The 23,596-nt window shown below is 42.8% G+C and overlaps 3 protein-coding genes across 3 annotated transcripts; 2 read left to right on the top strand and 1 right to left on the bottom strand.

Annotated features, from left to right (window-relative positions):
- Positions 1 to 3,374: 3,374 nt before the first annotated feature.
- On the bottom strand, positions 3,375 to 3,899 carry ATEG_10231 (uncharacterized protein; the record flags this gene model as incomplete). Its single annotated transcript, XM_001218578.1, has 2 exons — positions 3,375 to 3,628; positions 3,689 to 3,899. The coding sequence occupies 2 exons, from the start codon at positions 3,897 to 3,899 to the stop codon at positions 3,375 to 3,377; spliced, it is 465 nt and encodes a 154-aa protein (XP_001218579.1).
- An 8,067-nt stretch (positions 3,900 to 11,966) lies between these two features.
- ATEG_10230 (uncharacterized protein) lies at positions 11,967 to 14,330 on the top strand (the record flags this gene model as incomplete). Its single annotated transcript, XM_001218577.1, has 8 exons — positions 11,967 to 12,134; positions 12,192 to 12,197; positions 12,456 to 12,581; positions 12,627 to 12,702; positions 12,765 to 13,030; positions 13,182 to 13,376; positions 13,618 to 13,748; positions 14,171 to 14,330. The coding sequence occupies 8 exons, from the start codon at positions 11,967 to 11,969 to the stop codon at positions 14,328 to 14,330; spliced, it is 1,128 nt and encodes a 375-aa protein (XP_001218578.1).
- A 3,213-nt stretch (positions 14,331 to 17,543) lies between these two features.
- On the top strand, positions 17,544 to 18,431 carry ATEG_10229 (uncharacterized protein; the record flags this gene model as incomplete). The annotated part of the gene is made up of 1 exon (XM_001218576.1): positions 17,544 to 18,431. One exon carries the CDS (start codon positions 17,544 to 17,546, stop codon positions 18,429 to 18,431), a length of 888 nt encoding a protein of 295 aa, XP_001218577.1.
- Between the last annotated feature and the right edge of the window lie 5,165 nt (positions 18,432 to 23,596).

Raw genomic sequence — 23,596 nt, 5'->3', positions numbered from 1 at the left:
AGAACGGCGCCCGGATGGTAGATTCAACCACCAGCGTATACCACCCAACTACCACACCATCTACTATCGGTATACCATCACACAAGGCCGAAAGGATATAAGGACACTCACTACCATGTACTTAGATAGTTCTTGTTTAGTTCTTCGCGTTCAATACAACTGTCATTAATAACCATATCGTTGTCCTTGCTAGTACGATTCGTCAACCTCTTATCACAAGTGGATATACGTATCCCCTTGGCCTTGCTTCTATCTTTGCTGCTTCGGATCTCAGGATCATCGTGTTAGTTCTCAAGAACCTCATCGTCGCTCACAGGAGTCGCTTTACTCCTAGGATAAGTATCGATTGCCCGCTCGGACTAGTGGATTCTAGTCACCCTCGTGCTTGAGCTATAACACTAGCAGGTTACGCAGCTTAGACGGATACCAGAGTTTGACAATAATATAGATAAGAATCCGAAAGATAGATTACTACTAAAATCTATATATACTACCTAGACCATTAAAAAGATATAATTCTTTTAAAATTATTAATAATATCTTAGATAGTATAAAAAATAAAAAATAAATAATAGATATTATTTTAGTATGTTAAAGTAGAATATTTTAATTAATTAGTTTTAAATAGTAAACTATATTATAGAATTACAAGAGTATTAATACTAAAATAATAATATATATTATATATAGTAAATTATAGAGATAATAAAAATATATTAATTACTATTTAACCTATAGTTAGTAACCTTATTAAATTAATCTCCTCTTTCTTACTAGCCGATTAATTCGATAAGATAAAATCTTTATTTTTAGTCTGATTATACCGGTCCGGTTATTAGGTTCTTTATACCTTAACCTAACCTAGCCAGTTATAGTCAGATTATAGTGAGGTACAACGGTCAGGTTAACCCACTCTACTTCTAGGAATAGATCTAGAAAATGTCCCTGCTAATTAGAGCTAAATAATAGTTTTTATAATTTTAGCAAATGTCTTTATACTAACTAATTAAAACATTCTATTAGATAGTTATCTAATTCTAAATTATAAAAGTATTTTAAACAGGCTAATTAAAATCTTAGATTTAAAAGAGCTTACAAAAATACGCTGCAGAAATTTAGAACAACTAGAAAACCCCAAAAAACCCTAAGATCCCAAGGATTGCGAGAAACCCGACAAGAGCATTTTCGAAGAGGTCCCCCTTAAGGGTATGGTCGAGCAAGGCGATCGAAAATATCAGGCATGCCTTATCGAGCTATTCTTCAGCCTACTTCTGCTGATTAGCGCGCTGCGACAGTTAGAGACCTTGTACTTGGATCGGGAAATTAACCAGTTGCTGGCCATAGGTCTCCATCTTGTCGAGCGCGGCGAACTGGGCTGTATTCAGCTGGTGGCGGAGCGCAATCGACTGGTCCGTCCGGCTGCTTGCCGTAGGCGAAGCAGACTAGATGCTGCCAGACCTGGCAGTACCGGCGATAGGTCGCCGACCGAAGGTAGATCTGGATCGGTCGGTTCCAGATCCCCGGCCGGCGGAAAAAAAGTATTTATCTGAATCTGGTCGAGTTCATTAATCTAACCCTCCTTAATCGTCTCGTAGGCCTAATCAATCAACCGCTCGACGCTAGCGGTAGATTGCTGAAGCAGAGGCTCGGTCGTCTCAAGCAGATCGCCTAGTAGAGCTGCTGCTGTCGGGTCCTGACCGCGGAGATATTGGGGCCAGCGGGTAAGCTCCAGGCAGGGGGAGACGGCAGACGGTGCAGGTCAATGATAGGCATATCTGGACGTCAGTCCGCTCCGCAGCGGCCTGGCCCTCCTGCAAAGCCTGCTCGACCCAGGCCCGAATAATCGCCGCGGGAGTCTCTAGAGAGGCCGTCTACTTGAATTTCTGGTCGGCTGGGATGTCCACACAAGTAACCTTAAAGAACTGACTCCCGGCGCGAGTAGTGGTGAAGCGCTGGCAGCTTATGATTCGATCTGTAAGACGGTCCTGAAGAGAGGCCTAGGCCTGCGCTGCAGATTGCCGACCTAGTCCCCGCGACGTTTTCTGGTCGCGATGGCGCTGGTGGCGATATTCCTCTATTGTCTACAACATCCGGCCTGATATAGCCACAGCCGGCGCAGCTATAACCCTGATAGACTGGAAGACCAGGAATAGGAGGGCTACTTATAGGCGGGGCTCCATAGAACTCCTGCTCTGTTTACCTAAGGCTGCAGCAGCATAGCAGCTAAAGCTGCCTGTTGTAGGGCTGGAGTCGCCGCGCTAGGATGGATGCGATGGCGTGTTCGGAGATGGGTAATTAAAGTAGTTGGGGAAACCGCATACTGGCAGTGAGGTGCGGTACAGATCCAGATTTCATTGGTTGGGTTGTAGAGAAAGAGGTCTATCTTAATTTAGACTCAGTACGACAGAACCTAATAATTAGGCAGGACGATGGTTTTCCGGGAACGACGATTCCTCTATACATCTCTAGATATCTCTATACGCGTTGGTAGCGCGTCCACCACGCGCTGCGCGCAGAAGAGAGAAAGAAAAAAGCAAAATCGTGTTTCCTCACGCTTGTCCTCTAAAAATTCTATCGAATTCTGAACACATAGCGCCGATCAGAGTCTAGCGGGCCGCTTCGGGGTACGCACTGGAGGCGGCGGGAGCACAGATGAACGTCAAATTTGGACCAATCAGGGGGGCGAGAAAAGCGACCGCAGGTGCGCGGTAGCTTAGCGAAGACTTCTGGGTCGCAAGGTTTTACATTACAAAAATAATGATGATATCTCGCGATGAGCTACAATAACGTGAGATCCTCAAGCACAGAGGGGTGGTTCTGACACAGAGTTATAAGTCGGTGCAAAAGCAGAGAACCCGGGGAGTGCGTTTTGTAAAAGCGGTTTGAGGCACAATAAGCAGACGTCCTGATTATTTCCACGCTTCCCACACTGGTTAAGGGTTCCATATAGTGGTTGAAACAGACCGTCTGTATTGTGTAGCTCGACAATCTCTGAAACAGAAATAAATCTCCCACAAAGAGAGCACACGCCATTCCTAGTAGCAGCTTAGATATGTTCTCCCCTAGCGAGACAAGGAAGCGCGTATCTGTGCTTAAAATAAATCTGGAGGGAAATGAACTGAAGCATATTCCCCGTTGAAGCTCATCTCGGAGTAACTGTAAGGCTAGCTCAAGGCTTTTAGCTACGTTCGGTTCAAGGCAGTGGAAAGTTTTAGGGTGAATGAAGCGATGATGAGAGTAAAAGAAACAAAATCATATGTCTTGAAACAAAAGTTGGTCTTGGTATTCTTCACATTAGGCCTATAGAGTGGGGACCGCAACCAAGCATAAAGTACGATAGAATATAGAACGCTCGTGGAATGGAGTCCTATATACTAGTCTGATGAGATTTTTCTCCTGATAGCGCCTTCAAAATGGTCATGTGCAAGCTGTAAAGCGTAGTTCTCATTAATAAACTCCTGCATCCCTTCCAGTGTTGCTTTGTCTCCACTTTGAGGTGCCCAGGCAATCATGAATATCCTTTCGTGGCCAACTTCGTTGACATCAATCTGGACCTTATCTGGCTGTGTTCTGCAAAGATGCATAATGTCCCATCCAGAAATTGTCTCCCAGAGGGCAATTTTCTGTCCTATCATACCCGGAAGGTCATTCTGTAGGCCGCCGCGAGCATCAGGGTCCACTCTAACACCAGCTGCCTCAAGCGCATCATATGCTTCGGTGAAAGTCGGTAACTGAATTTTAAGGAAAACAACTGTCACCTTCACATCAGAAAACCACGAAGCTATGTATGCGATAGTGCTGGTCCGTGTGGCCATTCGATAGAAAACGGCGTCTTTGTACTCCCATGTTTTAAAGAGCTGGAATTTATCCGTCTTGAAGGATGGGTTGAACTTGTCCATAGATAGGTGACTTTATTTCCTGTATTGTTCTGTGGAAATCTGAATATCGAGCGAACAGAAAATCAAAAGTTAAGATGATATAATTGAAAGCAAGGACAAAGGTAGGTAGTAGTGGATTAGTTAACGAAAATAATAATAGTTAATAGGTATAAATTAATTCTACAGTAAAGTGGCTTATGTCTATTTTATACTTAATAGCAGGGAGCCGAATTACGCAATAAAGGATGTTGGGCGAAAGATATGACGTATCTCTGGTATCTATAGCGGTTTCGAAACACAAAGAAGGTTATCATATCCGACATCCGTTAGGATCCTCAATGGGGAGAATAAACCATAAACGTCTCCATACACCACTCAGGATCGGTGACCCACTGAAGTACTTGGTCATATGCCTGGTCTCATGATACCCTTGTAATATAGGATGTTCTGGCCCGTGGCCGCTTACCCAGCTTTCACCTCTTCTTAGCTTTTTAAGTTATTGGTAATTTCTAGCTCTTTTGCTGCTGTGGCCCAGCTGGACTTTTATAGAGGAGCAATTTTGAAGCGACTTGATATTAACTCTGCTTCTGTAGAACCCTCGAATCTAAGACCCAGACCCAGCCTGGGTAGGATTTTGGCATCAGACTTCTAGCCCGGTACTGGATCTGGGTTAGAATCCGGAACTCTAAACCCGTACTTTAGGCCCAGATAACCTATAGAAGAATTTACAGAGTTATGGTTTTATTGCTAGAATTATAATATAAACTGAACCTACTTTAGATTTCCTTGGGGCCCTAGTCACTAGGTCTGGGCTAGATCTGGGTCATAGCAGTTCGACCAGACCTAGGTTGGGTTAGGTTTTGGATCGTGATCTCGGACTCAAATTGGGTTTTACGTCTAATATTGGCTTGTCGTACATTAAGTGAGCTGACAAATTGTCAATATAATAACGTAGTTCACAAATGAGTCGGCCACCCAAACGAGTCGGCCACGCCTGTATCCTATACTATTTTATCAATTTTTGAACTTCAATATCTCAACCACACTTTATATGATCTGTATAATACTTTCTAAATTGCTATATTTGAGTAGATCTAATACTGCTACCGGAATTTTATAAACTATATATCTATAGTTCTCTGGGTAACATATATTACGTTGTAAATTTATGTGATTTATTTTAAATTTATATTACTTCTAATATATTCGTTTATATGTACCTGTAATAGAGATATATATTCTAAATCTATATATCAATCTGTAACCTATGCTTTATTAAAATTAAGCTAATATTGGTTAAGATATTGGATTTCAAAAATTGATAAAATAGTATGGGATACAGGCGTGGCCGACTTGTTTGGGTGGCCGACTCGTTTGTGAACTACGTTAACGCTTTCAACCACCGAGCGGACTAAACCCAGGAGCGGTCCGTTTTCTTCCGCACCCCTATCTAAATCAACCTTTAAAACCACCAACTCTATTAGAATTAATGAATTAAAATACATGAAATAATAGCTATTAACTAGGGCAATTCCGGATTGTATGTCCGACTGTTCCACTTCCACACCTACTACAGCGTTGCGGAGCTCGTCGACGAGGCGCCGGAGTAGATTCTGCAGGCTGCTTGTTAAGCTGCGTGTTAAGCTGCTGAACACGATTTTCACCTTCTTGTATGTTAAAAAGGTGGTTATTTTCTATTTTAGCACGTTTTCTTACCTTTTTCTAATGTTGTCGTCTATTTTCAGCGCGTATAGCCCTAATTTCTTACTCTAAAAGCAGCTGGGTTTGCATTGCTATTTACGCTGCTTTTCCAAGATGCTAAATATACGTAATAGAACTGCTAGAAAACTACCGCTTTCTATTAAGGCTGTTCTGCAATCATTGAACCTTTTAATCTAGCTAGCGTGTAAAAGAATCAGAATGTGAAGAGTCTACTTTAGCAGGTTAGACATCCTGTCAATCAGGTGAACAATAGATTTTCGGATCACGATAGTACTAGTAGGACTAATACTATTAGAAGACTGATTATTGCCTTCCTTAACTATAGAGGTAGGCAATATATATATACTGAGGGGTGTACCTCTAGTATGTCATTGCCAGAGGTATAGGTGTCATTGACTCAGGAGCAGCGACATCCTCACCGACATCAGCATATAACTGCTGCCGTCTTCGAAACTCCGCCTGACAAATGCGGGGGACGAGAAGTACTTAGTGACTGGTTTGGTGGGAGGAAGTGGAGAGGCGTAGCTACTATACTTCTATAGGGTCTACTCTCGAGACCAAGACATCCGAGAATGGCCACAGGGATAGCCATGTCTGGAGACTCTGGGTCCCAAAGGTACATTCTGTATCCAATATATCGACGCGTGCTATTTCGCAAATATACTGCTTCTGAAAGCCAAAATAGCAATCCCAAGGTCATCAAGATCATTCTATTAATATCTCCTAGATGCTTGAAGTTCCACAACCAAAGGCAATGGCTTCCAGGTTCCTTTGCAAACAAAATTACAGTAGTGAGCACTACATTCATCTGTCTCAGCGAAAACAGGACGGACGCGATGTAGTCTCAATTTGACAAAGTAACAGAAGACGAAGTAATATAAATAAGCCGTAAATCAATAAAGTATTGCATTATAAGAGATTCCTCCACTTCTCTGCAGACAAAGCGAAAGAATGGATAAGTGGCAAAACCAACCTCGGACATGGAAATACTTTCTCTATACAACCCGTTCGAAAAGTGCAAATCGATGGTGTGATCTGAACATCACCCGGAAGCCATTCAGAAAGCCGACTCTGTTGACGAAGTATGAGACTAGTACTCAGTAGCCGAGCTTTTATACTTCATGACTTCTGCAGTTACTGGACCACGAGACGCTGCCACGGATTTATAACCGTTTCCCAATTATTCAGTGCTCCATTACTTGGTAACAACGGCGGCATGGGCATTTAGTAGCCCCCTGTTTTGTACATTCTACGCGAATGGTACCTTTTGAAGGCAGTAGCTGTTGATTTTCAGACCATATCGGCGGCCGGTAACGCAGTGCGTTTACTGCCATCCTGGAATGTATAGTTTTTCACTATCTTCTCAGTAATGTTCGCAGCAAGTCGAAAAACGGCTTTAGTTCCCCTTGTAGTGTTTCATATTCATCGGCGAGTGAACTGCACACTCCAGCATGCTTGGAGATGGGAAGAGCATTGGGGGGCGACGAATCTCGCATGAAGCCGCTGGAGTTGGGAGACTGTTAATAACCGAAGCATTCTTGTAGTCATTCTGAAAGATAAAGATATGGCAAGGAATGAAAATGAGACACCATAAGTAGCACCCCATAGTAGACCATAGCGCCGTCTGTCGTCTTGTTCCCAAATTTGGCTCTGAGCAAAAGAAACAGAAGCTGGAATGCTGCATCTCGAGAAAATCGTTATGTCTCACAATCGGCGTGATACTGAGCTGAATTTAACCGGTGGAGGCCCAAGTCAAGACCGGCGACCTGACTCAAGCCCTCTAGTGCAGTATCGAAGAGAGCGATATCGCAGTGAGTAAAGTCCAATTCTTGCGGTCAGCGACTGCGTTCGAACCTGACGAATGACTAAATATAGAAATCACTGAGAGATCAACTCAATAGAGAGCATACCAAATCTTAGTTTCGTTTCGAGAAATCAGAGATCACTGGCGCTTATTCGCTGGGTATCCCTGTCCGTGCCAATACGATCCTATGGTCCAATTTGCAGCAGACTTTACCAGGTAACAATTTCCCCGCAACACTTGTGATATCGCACCACTAGTTTAAACCTGAAATAGTGAAGCAAGTAGTAGATATAAGCGGCTTTACATGTAGGAATATCCAGTGGTCAACTCGAATTATTTCAAAGTGTCGGTTTTCCTGAAAGCACCATCAATGGCCCGCCTGCAGAATTAAGCTGCGTAATTTTGGCATCTGCCAGGCGGATACCGAGGCATGAATCATCCCTTCCTATGTTTTGTAAGGGAAATAGGCGCAACGCACGCACTGGAAACCGCCAATCCCGGAGCAAGTCCAAAATATGATTCGAAATTCGTGTATAAAGGTCACTGGTTAGCTGATTAACCTTGTTGGATGCCTCGTTTAACCAATCTGGTATCCCCACTATGCGCTGCGTGACGGTAAACTTGTTTATTTTCTGTATTTGTATGCATAAATGCTCATCCACAACACTGGGGCGAAGAACCAGATTAATCATAGCATCCGAGGTTACGGTGTTCGATGTCGACCAAGGCAGACGCAGAGTCGTCGTGGATTTAGTATCCCAAAATATACAGACAGCCTAGAAACATTAGTTAGAATAAAAAGCCGTTTGATGCATAAGTGAAACAAGCGCAGCCATACCATACTCCCCGGATCATCGCTCCTTATGCTAATATTTGAAACACTTCTCATCCTGACAGAGGATCTGACATGGAAGATATCAAGGAAGTCGAATTGAAAATCCCTTTCTTGGGGGTTTGCATTGATAAACATATTTCCAGCTGCGTTAAGGAGAGCTGCGTCCGCACCGACAAATGTCCCAGTGGGCCAGTTGCCAGATGGGGCCATCATGCTTGGGGTTGGTCTGTCAGTTGCAGAAAATGCAATGAGCTGGTGATTCTGAGTTGTCATTTATTTGGAAATGTTAGCATGTCATGGCACAAAACAGCAAGTCTAGATCGACTTACGAGGTGTACTAAGTTTCACACCCCAAATGGATTGTTCCGCTGGAAGTGTTAATGATTCCAATTCAGTCTGTCGCCTGTTGATTATTTTGAGTTTCTATGAACTTGTAAAAGGACCCACAAACCTTAATTCTTTCAAGTAGCCAAGGAAGCACCAAGCCATTCATTATCGAATCAATGGTGCCATCACCGGGATCAATAGACGTAAAAGTGCCATCATGGATGCTAATCTGTACGTTAGGCGCTGATTCAGCCGTAGTCACAGACACCGATGCGATGAGGTCTACGGCACAACGTCGATTTGTCGAGGAAGGAGACTTCGCGCGTGGCCGATTATAGGAAAGTAATATTGTGCATTTTGGGATCCGAAGGCTGAATCCTGCCCGGAGCAGCTGCTTCACAGTGTTTTGAAAGACTAGCTCTTTCTCTGAATCAGGGAGAGCTGAAATACTAGACTCCCTGAACAGCGTGTCGCGCAGATGTTCTTGGAGATTAGGTGAGTGCATCTTGCTCTAGAATAACTTATTAGCCATGTCGCTCTATAAGTTAACCCTGTAGGTTTTAAAAACCTTAAAAAAGGACACCGTAGGTGGCTCATCAATGTTCAGAGTAACTGTTGTCGGTGACCCTGGCACTGAGTACTTAATCGGGGAGGGTGGCCGGCGTATAAATAGCTGCCTGATAATACTGTTTAGATCCTCCTCACTGATACCATATATAGCAGTCCCGTTCTCCATAGTGAATTGATCCTCATACTGAGAGCAGGATATAAAGAGTTGGATTCTGATATATGGCTCGCGATGTGCGAAGGGTCTGATTTTACTGAGCTAGTATTTGAACCATGTCGGCAGAGTGATCATGCGACCTGACATGTCATTATGACGCCACCCCGGAGTGAAAAATGTAAACCCCAAGGTAAACCAGGCTCTGCAACCATTAACACTCAAGATCTGTGGCTTGAGAGACGTAGAGATAGTGCGGAGATACTTTACTCCTGGTAATGTAATTCCATACGTCTATGATGGTAAACCCGAGCCATACCAACCATTTCCAAGCTATGTTCTACAATCTTGGTTTTCGTCCTTATTGTCCCAAAGCTCGGCGTTGCTGCAAAGGTATAGGCAGAAGATTAACTAGCTAGGTATTAATCTTCCTGGTATGTGAAGCCAAGATACAGGAAGATAGAAAGTAGCCCACAGCTAATAGTAAGAAAGAAAAGCGATAGATTGAACGGCGGATATAACAAGGGGAAGGAAGCAGTGAGAAAGGAAAAAAAGATACAAACTATGGCCTTCACTTTTCTGCACTTTAGCGCACAAACCTTGCCATTTGCTCCCGCTTGTAATAGAAGGACTACCACCTCGGTGTGTCCACTATGCGATGCTGCTTGCAATGCCGTTCCATGTTTCCCGCCCCGTACGTTAACATCTGCGCCAGCCTGCAGGAGTAGCTGGACTATTTGAACATGGCCCCGGTATGAGGCCGCCTGTAATGGTGTACCGTATTCCCCGCCTCGTATATTAACTTCTGCGCCAGTCTTCAGTAGCAACTGGACTATCTCACTGTGGCCTCTATACGAGGCCGCCTGCAATGCTGAGCAGTATCGCCCTCCTTTTATGTTAGCGTCTGCTCCTGAGTCCAGCAATCGCTTGACACTGCGATAATTTCCACAGTATGATGCTATTCGCAATACTGTGGATTTTTGCGTAGTGATATCGACATCAGAGTCAAGAAGTATCTGCACGGGCTGGCTATCGACAGAGTACAATGCTCCTTGCAAAACTTCGTACTCTAACTGTCGAGTTTGTACGCCTAACGGGGAATTGTCTTGCGGCGCTGCCGATGCGTATTCCATCGGTCTAATTAAGAATCAATATTATTGTGAGTAACGAAATTATCATGGCAATCGGTAGAACACATACAAACCTTTAACACCATCGGCAAAGCCCTATTACCTACTTTGCCTCTCAGGAGATACTCGACAAGAACTTGTCGTTTCCGTTCTGCGATCATCCACAATGCGCATGTAGGTCGGGCTAAGTCTATTGACCAGGGGTTGCATTCCTAGCAGCCTCTACTCTGGCCCCGTGCGTTTCCCCTTGTGTCAGTTAGAGAAAGTTTTGGACAAGCAACAGATGCTACATATATCGAGCAAAGATTATTAGATCCCTTAAACATGTCGGGATTATATGATAATACATGCTAGTGTCTAACTCTAGAGCTTGCCGCTTGGGTCATGACTAAATAATGATGTAAAGAGCTTCCGCTGGTTTCTGAATGACCCCTCTAATCTTTGCATTAAGTATTACATTTAAAGCCCTCTTAATATGGATTTGGCTTATCCAAAATTTCTGTTGATGGGAATTTCGTTACAATTGCTGCCATGGGCTCCTGCCAGCAATACGTCTAGCCCACGGATCTGTTCCGATCAGATCCTTACTATGGCAGAGCTTTTGGAGACAAATAGGAAATGATAAATATTACTCATCCTCAGAACGTTAATGCAAAACTCTTATTACATATGCTATTTCTGTTGTGGCTAGAGGCCTCGGCTCCTGGGTGTGCTGGAGTCGCGACTACTTAACACTAGGTACTGTATGTCAGCTAGCTCCTGCCGCGGAGTCATCCATATTTTGGGCCGACCCATAATACAGGCCTGAGTCCGCAAACGGCATCACATAGTAGCCACACAGAGGTTCTAGCCCTTCTATTGCAAGCGGTAGCAAAGGACAAGGTTTTCGGCCAAAATACAGAAAAGCTGGGGCGATAATTTCTACTATCTTATCCTTCATTATTATTTTCTTTGTTTTATATTCTCCCTTCACTCTGTCACTTTTCTCACTTACTATCATCTATGGTTCACTTTCTATTTCTCTGTACCTTTGCTTTCTTTACCTGGAATACTAAATACTAAGCCTTCCGCCTATATCTTGCTAATATCGCCGAGCTCGTGTAAGAAGACGAGAAAACAAGATATAGATTCTACACGTGTAGAGCTGAGAACATTCAAACTTACTAAGCACAGCTGTAATCAAATAGCTAGGCATAAAACAGCTCTGCACGCTCTTTAAGTTTCAGGCTAATCATAGTTTTAGAGTTTAGTTGTCACAAACAATCCGGACGTTAACTTTGTTATAATACATAGTCCATAGAAAGTGACTAACTCTAGGATGAAATGGAGCGCCTCTACGACAAAAATAACCGATATTTATATGTTTGCCACCGAAGCACGTCATAATGACATGTTAGGGCGCATGATTACTGCCACAGCCAACATAGGTAGCAGATGTAGTCAAAAGACAAGCTCCTTCTTTCAGATAGATTAGACATCTACATCGTGACCCACACACATCACTGTCTAATTCTATATCTTCTAACCTCAGAACTACGACGAATTCTTTATGGAGAAGAGGACTGCAGTATTTGGTATTAGTGAAGAAGACCTAAACAGTATCCTTGAGCAGCTTTTTATACGCCGGCCGCCTTATCCGATCGAACTCTCAGTGCCAGAGTCGCCCGCACGAGCTACTCTAAATATTGACGAAGCACCTACAGTGGACTTTTTTGAGGTTTGCTATATCCATAATGCTGCAGTATAGAAAAGGATTATTAATATGTTAATATAGGACAAGGTACTTTCATCTAATCTCCAAGAACATCTGCGGGACACGCTCTTCAGAGAGCCTAGTATTGCGGCCCTCCCGGATTCTAAAAAAGAGTCGGCTTTTGAAAATACTATAGAGCAGATAGCCCAAGTTGGTTTTAACCTTCGGATTCCGAGATGCACAATATTGCTGTCCTATAATCGGCCACAAGCGAAGTCTCCTTCCTCGATAACTCGACGTTGTGCTATAGACCTTATCGCATCGATCTCAGTGAATATTGATCAGTCAGCCTCTGAACTGCAAGTCAACGTTTATGATGGTATTTTTACATCGACTGATGCTGAAGATGTCTCCATTGATCCAATAATAAACGGACTGGTGCTACCGTTCTTGATTGAGTATTTGTCTAAGGTTAGTTAATGCTTTATAAGAGCTGCAAAAGCTGAAGTAAGCTAGGATCGAGTAAAATATAATATTGATATTCCGCCAACTGCATTAGCCAACGCCCAGAAACTAGGACTTGGTGTACCACGTAAGTACTTCTGCTGAGCCAAGGATGCAATTGTGTGATATAAGTAACTAACCTTGCCAAAGAAGTCACTGTTAGAAATCACCAGGCCTTAGCGTTTTCTACATCTGGTAAAAAGGCGCCAGACATGGCGGCCCCGCCTGGCAGCTGGCCAGCAGGCGTATTCGTTGGTGCAGACTTGTCGGTGCTCACTGCAGCGGCAAACCTTGCTGCTTCACAGATCGAAAAAGAAAAGAACTTTGGCTTCGGAAATATCATTAGCGGTGAAATGCATGCTAGGTTTGGACCAATTTCGGATGTTAAGGTCATTGAAGAAGGCTCAACGAATCTGGTAAGCTTTAACATTCCTTCTTGCCAGTGGTTCATATTCTTAAAAAGGCCTCTAGTCCGCTTGTATATCTACGGATGTGTCATTTAATGTCGCCGTTTCTATGCCCTGGTCAATACCAAGTTTTAGGTACCACTTGCGTTGCAGAATTGAGATGAGTGCCACTACAAGGGGTGAGCAGCTGTTCCTGAATTTTCGGTACATGGACCACCTTAATATCGAACGGCTTATGCTCGGCATCCCTAGCTGGTTGAACAACATTTTCCACCTGGTGGGTCGGTTAGAAGCTGAGCTATATACCCGAATATCGAAGCTTGTGGTGGTCTTAATCAGGGCGTGGGAGTTCCCTGTATGTAAGCTGCCGCCGATCCCAATCCCTATGCGGACTAAAGACGATGTACAAGTCGGGATCCGACTAGATGATGTTCGAGTGTCACTGCTGAGCCCCGGGAGTGAGCCATTACTGGTTTTATGCGGCATGCCCACAGTCTGTACAATAGACTGAGGCGGGGACAGGTTCCTTCAATATTGAAAGGTTCTCTGTGACCGGCAACTTCGTTGAAACCTCGATGGTGCTACAAAACCCTTAGTTCGTTTCTCTTGCGTCGACTTCACCTAGCGATTATGACATGTTTTATTTGCAGCTACAACCTTCAAATTTCCGGGCTATTCATGTTCTCTTTCTAACTTTCTCGCCTATAATCCTATATTTGAATATCAAGTAGTTCAGGTATCGCTTTGGAGGCCATCTCGCGGATATCAGCTGTCCTAGTGTGTGAATCCCTAACAGTAACTGTACTTCCTCTTAACCCCCTCCCTCTGCCTGATAAGCTTGGCGATAGAAATTTTTAAAGCTTCTTGTGGGCTTCCTGTAAGCCTTCAAGAATTTACTTCTTCCAGGAAGCTTGTTTTTTCGTCAGGCGATTGATGGAAAGTTCTAGATGTTCAAACAGGTTGTTGTAAATATAATAGACCCCATTGACAGTCGCTCCAGAATTCTCCGATAGACAGGATGTGAAAAGAAAGAAAGGGTATGGAACCTCTAGAAGATATTTCAACTATTTCCATGCAATGGATGTAGGACGAAGATGGTCAAGGTTATGACCCTCCCAGTGTTGAACAAAGTTCTCTGTCAATCTTCAGAGCTTTAGTGCACCCCGAATTATCAGATAGAAGGAGTTCTATCGAGTCTTACAGTCCGGAGGAAGATATATACCGATGCGGATACAAGACACTGGGTAAGCTGGAACTTTCTATGACTTTAAGGGCTGGCGTCCACGAATTTAGCGATCTTTCAGATTAGAGTGATAATAGATATCAGCAGAGAGAACAAAGAGGATTCTGAGCAAGCCTTCTTCAGGAATCCCTAGGAAAGCTAGATTAAGAAAGTTAGATAGTCCGTACAGGATCATCTTGGCATACCGTTTCAATGGCTCGTGTGATACCACTAGATGATCTAAGAGTCTCATCCAGATGTAAGAAACAGTATCATTGTCAGCTGCAATTCGCAGCTTACTAAGGAATAACATGACAGCAAGTTGAATTACATGAGCGAGACACGGAATGTGATGCTGGTTCTGAATAGTCTTGGAAAGCTCGGTATTGGTAATAACATCCTGGAGATGAGTAACTTGATCAAGTAGAGCCCGGCAGCCCTAATAAACGATGGCACAGATTATGCTTGTGAAGAACTGAGAGTACAATAGCAGCAAGAGTTTCACCTGTATGAAACCCGGATATCGGTCGGAAGCCCACAATCGACTGCAATTGATACCTTGCCGGTAATTGGAAAGCGAGAGAAGCTGAGTATGTGTTTCTTCAAACAGCTCGATTAACCTCTCATTGATTTGCTTCTGGTTCGGGATACTCAGTCTACGGGATGACGAGGCAGCGGTAAGATTTATCAGTTGTTTAAACTGAATATGATCGATGGTTCGAAAAGGTAGACGGCAGGCAATGATGAAATGAAGAACTTAGTCAAGAAATGCTTGGTCGGTATAAATTGCCGCAGTGTTCTAAGAAATAGAAGCAATTAGTATGGATTAGTAGAATGGGAGATAATATTCTACGCTTGTTCACTCAGCATCGGCGTGACTGTTCTTTTTTTTTTTTTGGAACAGTAGCAGGCGTTGTCGTCAGAGATGTCCCTCCAATTAGCGGGCAAGCAAATCGAGCGAGGGCAGGTTCTCTCATCTACTATGGAGTAGGGTTATGATCACGAACCGTCGTCTGCATCAAAGCGGCGCTCGTAAATTTGGGCTGAACCTCGGATACATGCGCCAAAGGAAGTCAGCGAAAGCATTATGGTATTACAGGCAATGATACTGACCACCTTCGATCCATGCATGGCACTTTGTTGTACACTATCCTCAGCCAGGGCTAAACGAGTGGTGGCAGATGGATGGTCACGAAGCTTTCCGAACGGCCGGGTCAACTCATGGCATCAGTGGCGTATATCAGAAAGACCAGGGTTGGTGGTGGCACATCTTTAGAACATCATCGCATGGACATGAATATAATACAGGAACCTTCTGATACAAGAAAGAGGACCTGATCCCAGAAAAATATAAGTATCTGGATACTTCGTAATCGTGACAATCTCTGCTGTCTTACTACAGTCTAGAACTCAACTTTCATTCCTATAGGGATGCGACATTCCGCGGAAGTGGTTTCCAACATGCTACCGGTAGTGATCATTTGATGGGGATTAAGCTTGTTAGTCAGGAGTCACACCACATGATACTATAGGCTGGTAAAGTTCCCAGCATAAAAAAGTTCGGAATCTGAACTCTATCATCATTAAGACCTTCTAGAGACAGCCTTTACGCTGTACAATGCGTTGACGGCGGCACTGCTAATACAGTCAGCATTCTCCCACAAGTTTGTAGTAGATTTATTTGGAGGATGAAATACAGGCAGAGCTGTATGAAGAGCCGCTTAGGAGCAATGCACCAGGTAGGTAGATGGGGACCGAAATAACCTGGTGAGAACCCTGCCGTAGCCGTAGTATAGGGGTGAACACCAAACTTTTAGGGAGAACTGGATCACTGGACCTGAGGCAGATGCATCTTCTATTCAAATCACTATGGAGTCATGTGATTTATGATAAAATTCCGTGAGTTAGCATTTAGCCCACCACGCCGCCCCTTTTTCACCGAAACCTCTGCTTCCTAATGTTTTCATCCGCCAACACCTGGAAGCACCAGCACAATAGATCACCAACTATTAAGTCTACACGGCCACAGCCTTACACACAACGGCCCCAGGAGTATAATTAAATTATGTTGGCGGTTCAGAGACTGCAACTTTGAAATAGCAGCCTTACCAGCCTGCGCTATATACACCCACCTGTGGTTTTCTAGGAGATGACCCTTTCAAGTAGGCATTTAGAACCTTCGCACTCATGAAGAACAGCCTGCCTAAAGTTATCGCACTATCACGTCTCTGAGTAACTGGTAACACGTAACTTGTCCAACATCAGTTTAAATCACTGAATTGCGGTATCATCGAATATAACGAGTAAGCGAATTACAGCAAGCAGAGTTATTGCCATGTCTGGGAGCATACCAGTGAAGTGGCGCATGTCTATTTACTATGAAGGCTAAGCTAACATAATGTCACCGACCAGCGTGGGTGACCGAGTCGTTCGTTCCGAAACCGCGGTTCGGTAACATTATCGGCTGCGGAAAGTTATGGACATTATAGGTGGCCAATGTCCCTAAAGGCCCAAGCGGTCTGGTCCTGCCTGTACGTATGCAAACCCGTCGTTCACGAAGCAGCTAATACTCCTCGCATTCAATCCAAGAACTATAATACCTTGAACGGAGAAAACGCTATTCAACACGTCAACGCACCGCTTTCGTCCAAGGCTGATTTAGACTTTTCCATCCTATACATTCTGGGACGTCCAATCACCTGGTGTTCCAAAGGCGGTGGAATGGTCTGGCGACCGATGAGCTTAATTACATCACCCTCGTCAAGTTGATATTAATTCAAAGGTTCCAGAGATTGCATGACTATTCTATAATGTCGTCATGGTGATAAATATATCTCAACAGTAAATCGGATCCGTGTCGTAAGAAAGTGATACTATAAATCTAAGCAGCTATCAGCTCCCGGAATATCTAGTCGTCACATGAGGAACGTGATTGGAATGTCCCATTATACGATTTCTGGTGCAGTACTCCCAATCCCTACCAACCAAGAAGATATTCGTCCTTTGAACTAGGCGAAAGAGAAGGATGGAAGAGAAATGTAATGAAATTGCGGTCTCCCGTATAGCACAATCTATTATCACAGTCTACTGACAAAATACTTGTTAGTTTCCACTCGTTCGGACATTTGCCAACCTACTTCAAGTCTTCCCGAGAATGACTTGGAACTAATAAGCGGATTATTAGCCGAACGTCGCGATTTACAACGCAAAGAGTGTGTCAAATTCGGCCGAAGGGGCCCCAGAGGCGGCATAACCGAAAAACAGAGAGCAGAATTACAAGCTCTAAAGACATGTCTCACAATGGATTACATACATCTGGGTGGTCAGAATCTGTCAAGATCCTTCCTTTGGAGTGTTATTCGAGACGCGGGGGACAATACGCACAAGTCCTATATTCTGCCAAATCCGCCAGAGGAAGGTGATACACAGGCAGATAAGATATCCAAAGGCCTGATCAGGCAATATTTCGAGGAAGCCAAGAACTTCATAAAGGAAAATTTCACCCCCCATGATTGCCATAGGGAAAGTGTGTTGCTGTACCAATGCAGTGCTGGCAAATTCGACATCAAGGTGAAATTAGGGGGAATCTATTTCCAAGACGGGAATGACTGTGTTGTGACCATTCAGGTTGAGCTTTCTTCTTCGGATCCGGGTCTCAGATGTGCATTCCTCAAGCTGGAGTGTGAAGTGGATCAAGACGTAACTGGATCCCAAATCATCAAAGATATAAAGCCAGCCTGGTCCCGGGGCGAAGTTAAAACCACAAAAAGGTCACAAACAGTCGAATACAGGATTCAAGAGAAGAAAACCGGGGCAACTCTCGGAGGAAGCCACACCACCGAAGCTAACTTGGAGAGAAGGCTGACAATTAACGGCTTCATTAAATGCATAAAGGGCAAAGAGAAATTGGCTCGCTGGACATTAAACGAAAGTGGAGCTGATGCGAACGGGATCCCGCCAGGCTTTCAAGGAGCCTTCGTTCTTGGGTCAAGACGGCCATTTCGGCTCACTGTGAAAGTTTGTGTGAATCTTTTCGGATCGATCAAATACTGGTGGTTCACTCCACACAGAGGAGCTAAAGCAGGATTCGACATTGATCCAGAGCTTCTCAAGTGCGATAGAAAAGTCCAACTTGAAAAGTGGACTGGTGCTATGGGAGAGTATACGTTTTATCCATATCCTCCTTAACGTCATCGCCGTGAGGGTTGAAAGGTTTTCACTTATTCCCGTCCGCTGTAACGAAAGCCTTCGTCACTGGCGGTGTTTTGTCCTTTTTGATCCAGGACGGTTCTGCTGGTATGATGATCTCCAGTGATTTCGCTAGCACGGGGGATAAGTATTCTTAGTTTTCAAAACGTTTATTATCTTTTCTAGCGACTGTTTCCCGGCCTACTGCAGATAATTCGAGGATTCTCAGCCAGCATGTCCTTTTCCACTTCAATCTTGTCATTTGTGTTTATGCTAAGCAGATGCGATAATATGATTTGAGGCAAATACTACCCTCTAGAGCTTACTCCCGCTAAAACCCTCGTCTCTGCGCTTGTTATTCTATTAAACGCAAAAGATGTGATGCGCAGAAAGATCGAGAATTTAAGGGTTAATACAAGTAGTTGTCAAACCCTGGTATCCGTCTAAGCTGCGTAACCTGCTAGTGTTATAGCTCAAGCACGAGGGTGACTAGAATCCACTAGTCCGAGCGGGCAATCGATACTTATCCTAGGAGTAAAGCGACTCCTGTGAGCGACGATAAGGTTCTTAAGAACTAACACGATGATCCTAAGATCCGAAGCAGCAAAGATAGAAGCAAGGCCAAGGGGATACGTATATCCACTTGTGATAAGAGATTGACGAATCGTACTAGCAAGGACAACGATATGGTTATCAATGACAGTTGTATTAAACGCGAAGAACTAAACAAGAACTATCTAAGTACATAGTAGTGAGTGTCCTTATATCCTTTCAGCCTTGTGTAATGGTATACCGATGGTAGATGGTGTAGTAGTTGGGTGGTATACGCTGGTGGTTGAATCTACCATCCGGGCGCCGTTCCATATACCACGAGTCCTAATTAGGTAATTTCCTTGGTCCCAGAAAATCAAGTTCGTAGAGATACATACGTACTTGAATTCCGTGCGCCCTTTCCTGATTAGGCCTAGCGCTCAGGTCATGATCACTGAGCCTCGGGCTGAGTCGCGGGCATCTCTTTGTTGCGAGGTTCGGTTGTCATTGCCCAGCGGTTCTGCCTAGCGTGGCCGCCCTCAACTAGTTGACTGGCAAGGGTGCCGTAACAATTATCTATATTTTTACTGTTATTAATATATAAAAACGCTTTAATTATATTATTATTTTCTTTCCTATATATATAAAAGATAATAGAATTAAAGTTAATCTTATTAAAAATCTGCTAATATTTCTTATTAATAGTTTAAGCGGCGGGAGGCTTTAGTAAAAATAATTTTCTTAGTAAAAAGCTTAGTTAAAGTTTTAGTTATAGTTTTAGTTAGGGTCTTAGTTAAGGTCTATTTAGTTAAAACTTTATTTAAAGTTTTAGAGAACAAGACTGCGGTCGAAAAAATAAATAAAATATTCTAAGTATTTTATCGAACTCTAGGAGCCTCAGGCACCTCGGATGCCTTAGGCCCTCTAGGGTTTCCTAATTGGGAAGTCCCTATTGACCTGACTAGATAATATGAACCAATGAGAGCTAAGGAAATTGACAATTGAACTAGATGATTAATTGAATCTAGTAAACAACTCTGGTTGACTCTAGCCCTGAACCATGGGTCAGAAGGCCCTATTTATAGTATGGTCCTAAGGCCTAGAGTCTTCTAGAAGCAGGCAATCAAAATCAGGAATGACGTAGGAACGCAAGCAGATGACGCAATAGAATCAGAAAGAATAGATCAGAACAATGCAAATCAAAACAATAGAAATCAATAGAATCAATCTGGTGGTTGCCTAGACAATAATGGCTGCCTGAAACAGATGCCTGATTCTGCTGACTAAATGGCTGCCTGAGGCAGGCACCTCTACTGTCTGACATATTTTAATCTAGCTTAAAGAGTATATTAAAGAGTATTAAAGTATTAGAGATATTCTACTAAAGTAGAGAGGATGCTGTAGTTAAAGTAGATATCTAGCTATAGGGCGGCTGCGTACAAGATAGCTTTAATCTTACTTTTTTAGATTCCTTAGATAGTTTAGTAGTCTTTTTCGCTGTGAAAGAGCCCTTAAATTTTTTATATTTTTTTAACCCCGCCGAGCTCTTAGGCTTGTTAATTTATATAAGCAAGGTCTCTCTAATATTTATTACGGCAGATACCGGGGCCGGCGTCTTTTTAAATAGTAATATAGAGGCGCTCTGTACAGCAGTAGAATTTAAGCTATTATTTTCGGAATCCCGGCGGAAGTCCTATATATAAAATAAAATACAATAATATTGCTGTTGGTACTAAGCCACAGTCTATACTTTATCTATCTTTTCTATGTACTTCGGGTATTTTTTTAACTAGGCGATATGTATGCCCCTATAGTTAGCGTATTTTCTTAATTTTTAATCGGCCGACGATCTCTGAAAGTAGTTTTAGGTCTTATAACTATCTATATAGAGGCCGTATACTGTTATATTAGAATAGATACTTCTTATATAGCTGTATTGCTGATATTTAAAGTAGCAGCAGATTTAAGCGGACTGGTTATATAAAACCGTGGTTAAAATAGAGAAGTCTTAAATAGTTCCTTTATTAATAGTTTTGTTAGCGGCTTAGAGAGTTGAGAACTTAGTTATAAGGGCAGATGACTTCTTATTAGCGGGCTAGTTGGTTAGCCAGATTATATAGATAATTTTTGTCTTATTGCCTTAGGCGAAGCAGTTAGCGGTTATTAACTAGTTACTAACCTGCTTAATCTTCTAGGGATTAGCTAGATTACTAATAGATTTAATCTAGATATTATAAACTATTACGCTCTAGGTAGAAAGGCAGACAACAGCCCTTTAGTAGAATAACTTTATTTAACTAGGGTAGTAGCGAGTAATTTTAGCTTTTTAGGCAGTGTGTAGGCTAAGGTTTAAGTTACCTAACTTAAGTTAGCAGGCGGCTACAAACTTAACTAAAATTAGTATAACCGCGGCGGCGGCTTTAAAGGTTTTTATATATGTTTTTTCTGTCTAGTTCTTAATTTTAACTAGTTTAAGCTGTTAAAGGGTTGTTACCGCGCCTGCGTTAGATAGTTTAATAATTATCTTATAGTTTTTGCTAAGCTTAGAAAATATAGTAGCTAGAAAGCTGCCTAATCTATAGGAGGAGACTGTATAAGCAGGCGGCGGCGCTCCTGCTATAATAGCTATATAGAAGCAAATTTTTAAAAATAAAGAGATAGACTAAGTTGTTAAAACGTACTATATAAAAATAGTTTTCTATTTAATATTAAGGATAATTTTGCGGAGTTCGGCAACTGTCTTTCTCTAGTTATTACTAAGAGAATTTTTAACAACCTCCCTAACGATAGCGTAGATATTAGTAATTAGATTAATAATAGGCTTCGGGATTTCTTAATTATAAATCTTTAAATAGTTTAAAAAGACGCCTGTATTGTAGTAGAGTTCTAAGATATAGTTATTTAGAGTTTTTTATCTCTTTCCGCTGCTGCGGGAAGCTGTTAGAGACAGCTATCTTAGTTTCGATAATAATATAGCGATTAAGACCCTACGGAAGTAGGATTAATTAAAAGCGGTTAATGCTATAAGAAACTAGGCGGTTTTTGGAGTTAAAAGACGTTAATTTGGGCGAGAAATTTCAAAAATTAGTTCTGCGTCGAAGTTGTTGTTTTTTTACCGGATGTAGAGAAAAGAAAGAAACCTAGTGGGCTGGGCCTTTTTCCTTTTATCTGCAGGAAGCGCTACTCCGCCCGCCAGAACGCCAAGAGAAATAGTTCTTAAGGGAATTTTCTGTTGAACCACCGAGTCTGATAAGTGGAGCTATGCTTCGCATAGCCGTGCTCCTCCCGCACTAAGTCGGCTTTCTCGTCGAATGAAAAATCTTATTTATCATCCTTTGGTGGGAGGGAGGGTTTTCTCATCACCACCCGCGATACGCAGTCCCATGCCAAACTACACTGTGAAATGCTTGCAGCTTGCTACAAGGCATGACAAGGCCCAAATAAGGCGGAACTCAAGAAAGAATTTGACATCAAATACACCGCATCATACCGTCGAATCCGTGGCGGTAAACCGCAACAGCAATCGAGCCGGGCAATGATAGTCTTAATTTGAGCCAGGAGCAGGACTGGGCACCAAGGCTCGACAGCTTCGGGATGCATTCTAGAAGGGGAGAGTCGGAAGGGTGCGAATGTCATTCCCTCTCCACGGTACAAAGAATTGGTGATGCTTAGCTGGAGCCGAACTGTCAAGCAGGATGACCACCAGGTACGCAAAACGCTTCCCAGGAACCCGGTGGAATGCCAGTAGAATCTATGGCCGTGTACTCGATTCCCATCATATGCCTTCATGTGCTCATGGACAGTCAGATACGCGGATACCCTGGATTGTGTTGCTCGTTTCTAACCCCCAACCAGATTGATCATAGCTTGAACTACCGTGGCTATTCAGCCCTCGCCGTAGTTATCATGCTCCAAACATATGAAAGACTGCTTATTCATGAGATGCAGGCCAAACGATTTAAGCAGCCAAAGTCTATTCTGTCTATTATAGAACCTGGCTCAACAACGACAGGTCCAAAGTGTGGATGGAAGCCCGATTTCACTTTACCAGTGGAGGAAGGATTAACAGGGGGTTTATGACAAGCAGCGGCCAGGCGTCCCGCGTAGCAAGATGTTTCACCTCATTCGCAAACCCAGCCTTAGTCGATCGGTTCCTGGTGCAATCCCATCTAGATTAATGCTAAGATCCGATGCGCTGTTATAAAGACTTGACAGTATTAGAAGAGTCTAATTAACTTTATCTGTTATCCGCACAGCCTAGATATTTCGCATCTTAACAGCCCATCCTCTAACCTATTTTCTTACTTTTTTAGCTTAATCTATTATAAAGTCGCGTAATTACTTATCCTAGAATACTATAACTGGCTTATATCTATTATCTACTTTATACTATTCTAACTCCGCGCGGATTAACTCCGTACGAATATTATTTGCTAGACTAAATCTAGTTACCGTAGGCTATAGAGTAATTAAGATAATAAATTACTAAAAAAGCCGATCTTAAAATATTTAAAGCTTCGTTAGAATTTATATTTTTAATTAAGCCTTTTATAATAGTTTATTTGATCGGATTATTGCTGATCTAGATTGCTATCTTTAGGCTGTTTAAGCTTTTTAGTAAGAAGATAAAGTAA

The sequence above is a fragment of the Aspergillus terreus genome, genomic scaffold (genome assembly GCF_000149615.1).
Source record: "Aspergillus terreus NIH2624 scaffold_17 genomic scaffold, whole genome shotgun sequence".
Classification (NCBI taxonomy): Eukaryota; Fungi; Ascomycota; class Eurotiomycetes; order Eurotiales; family Aspergillaceae; genus Aspergillus; species Aspergillus terreus.
This window is presented reverse-complemented; position numbering and strand designations above follow the sequence as displayed.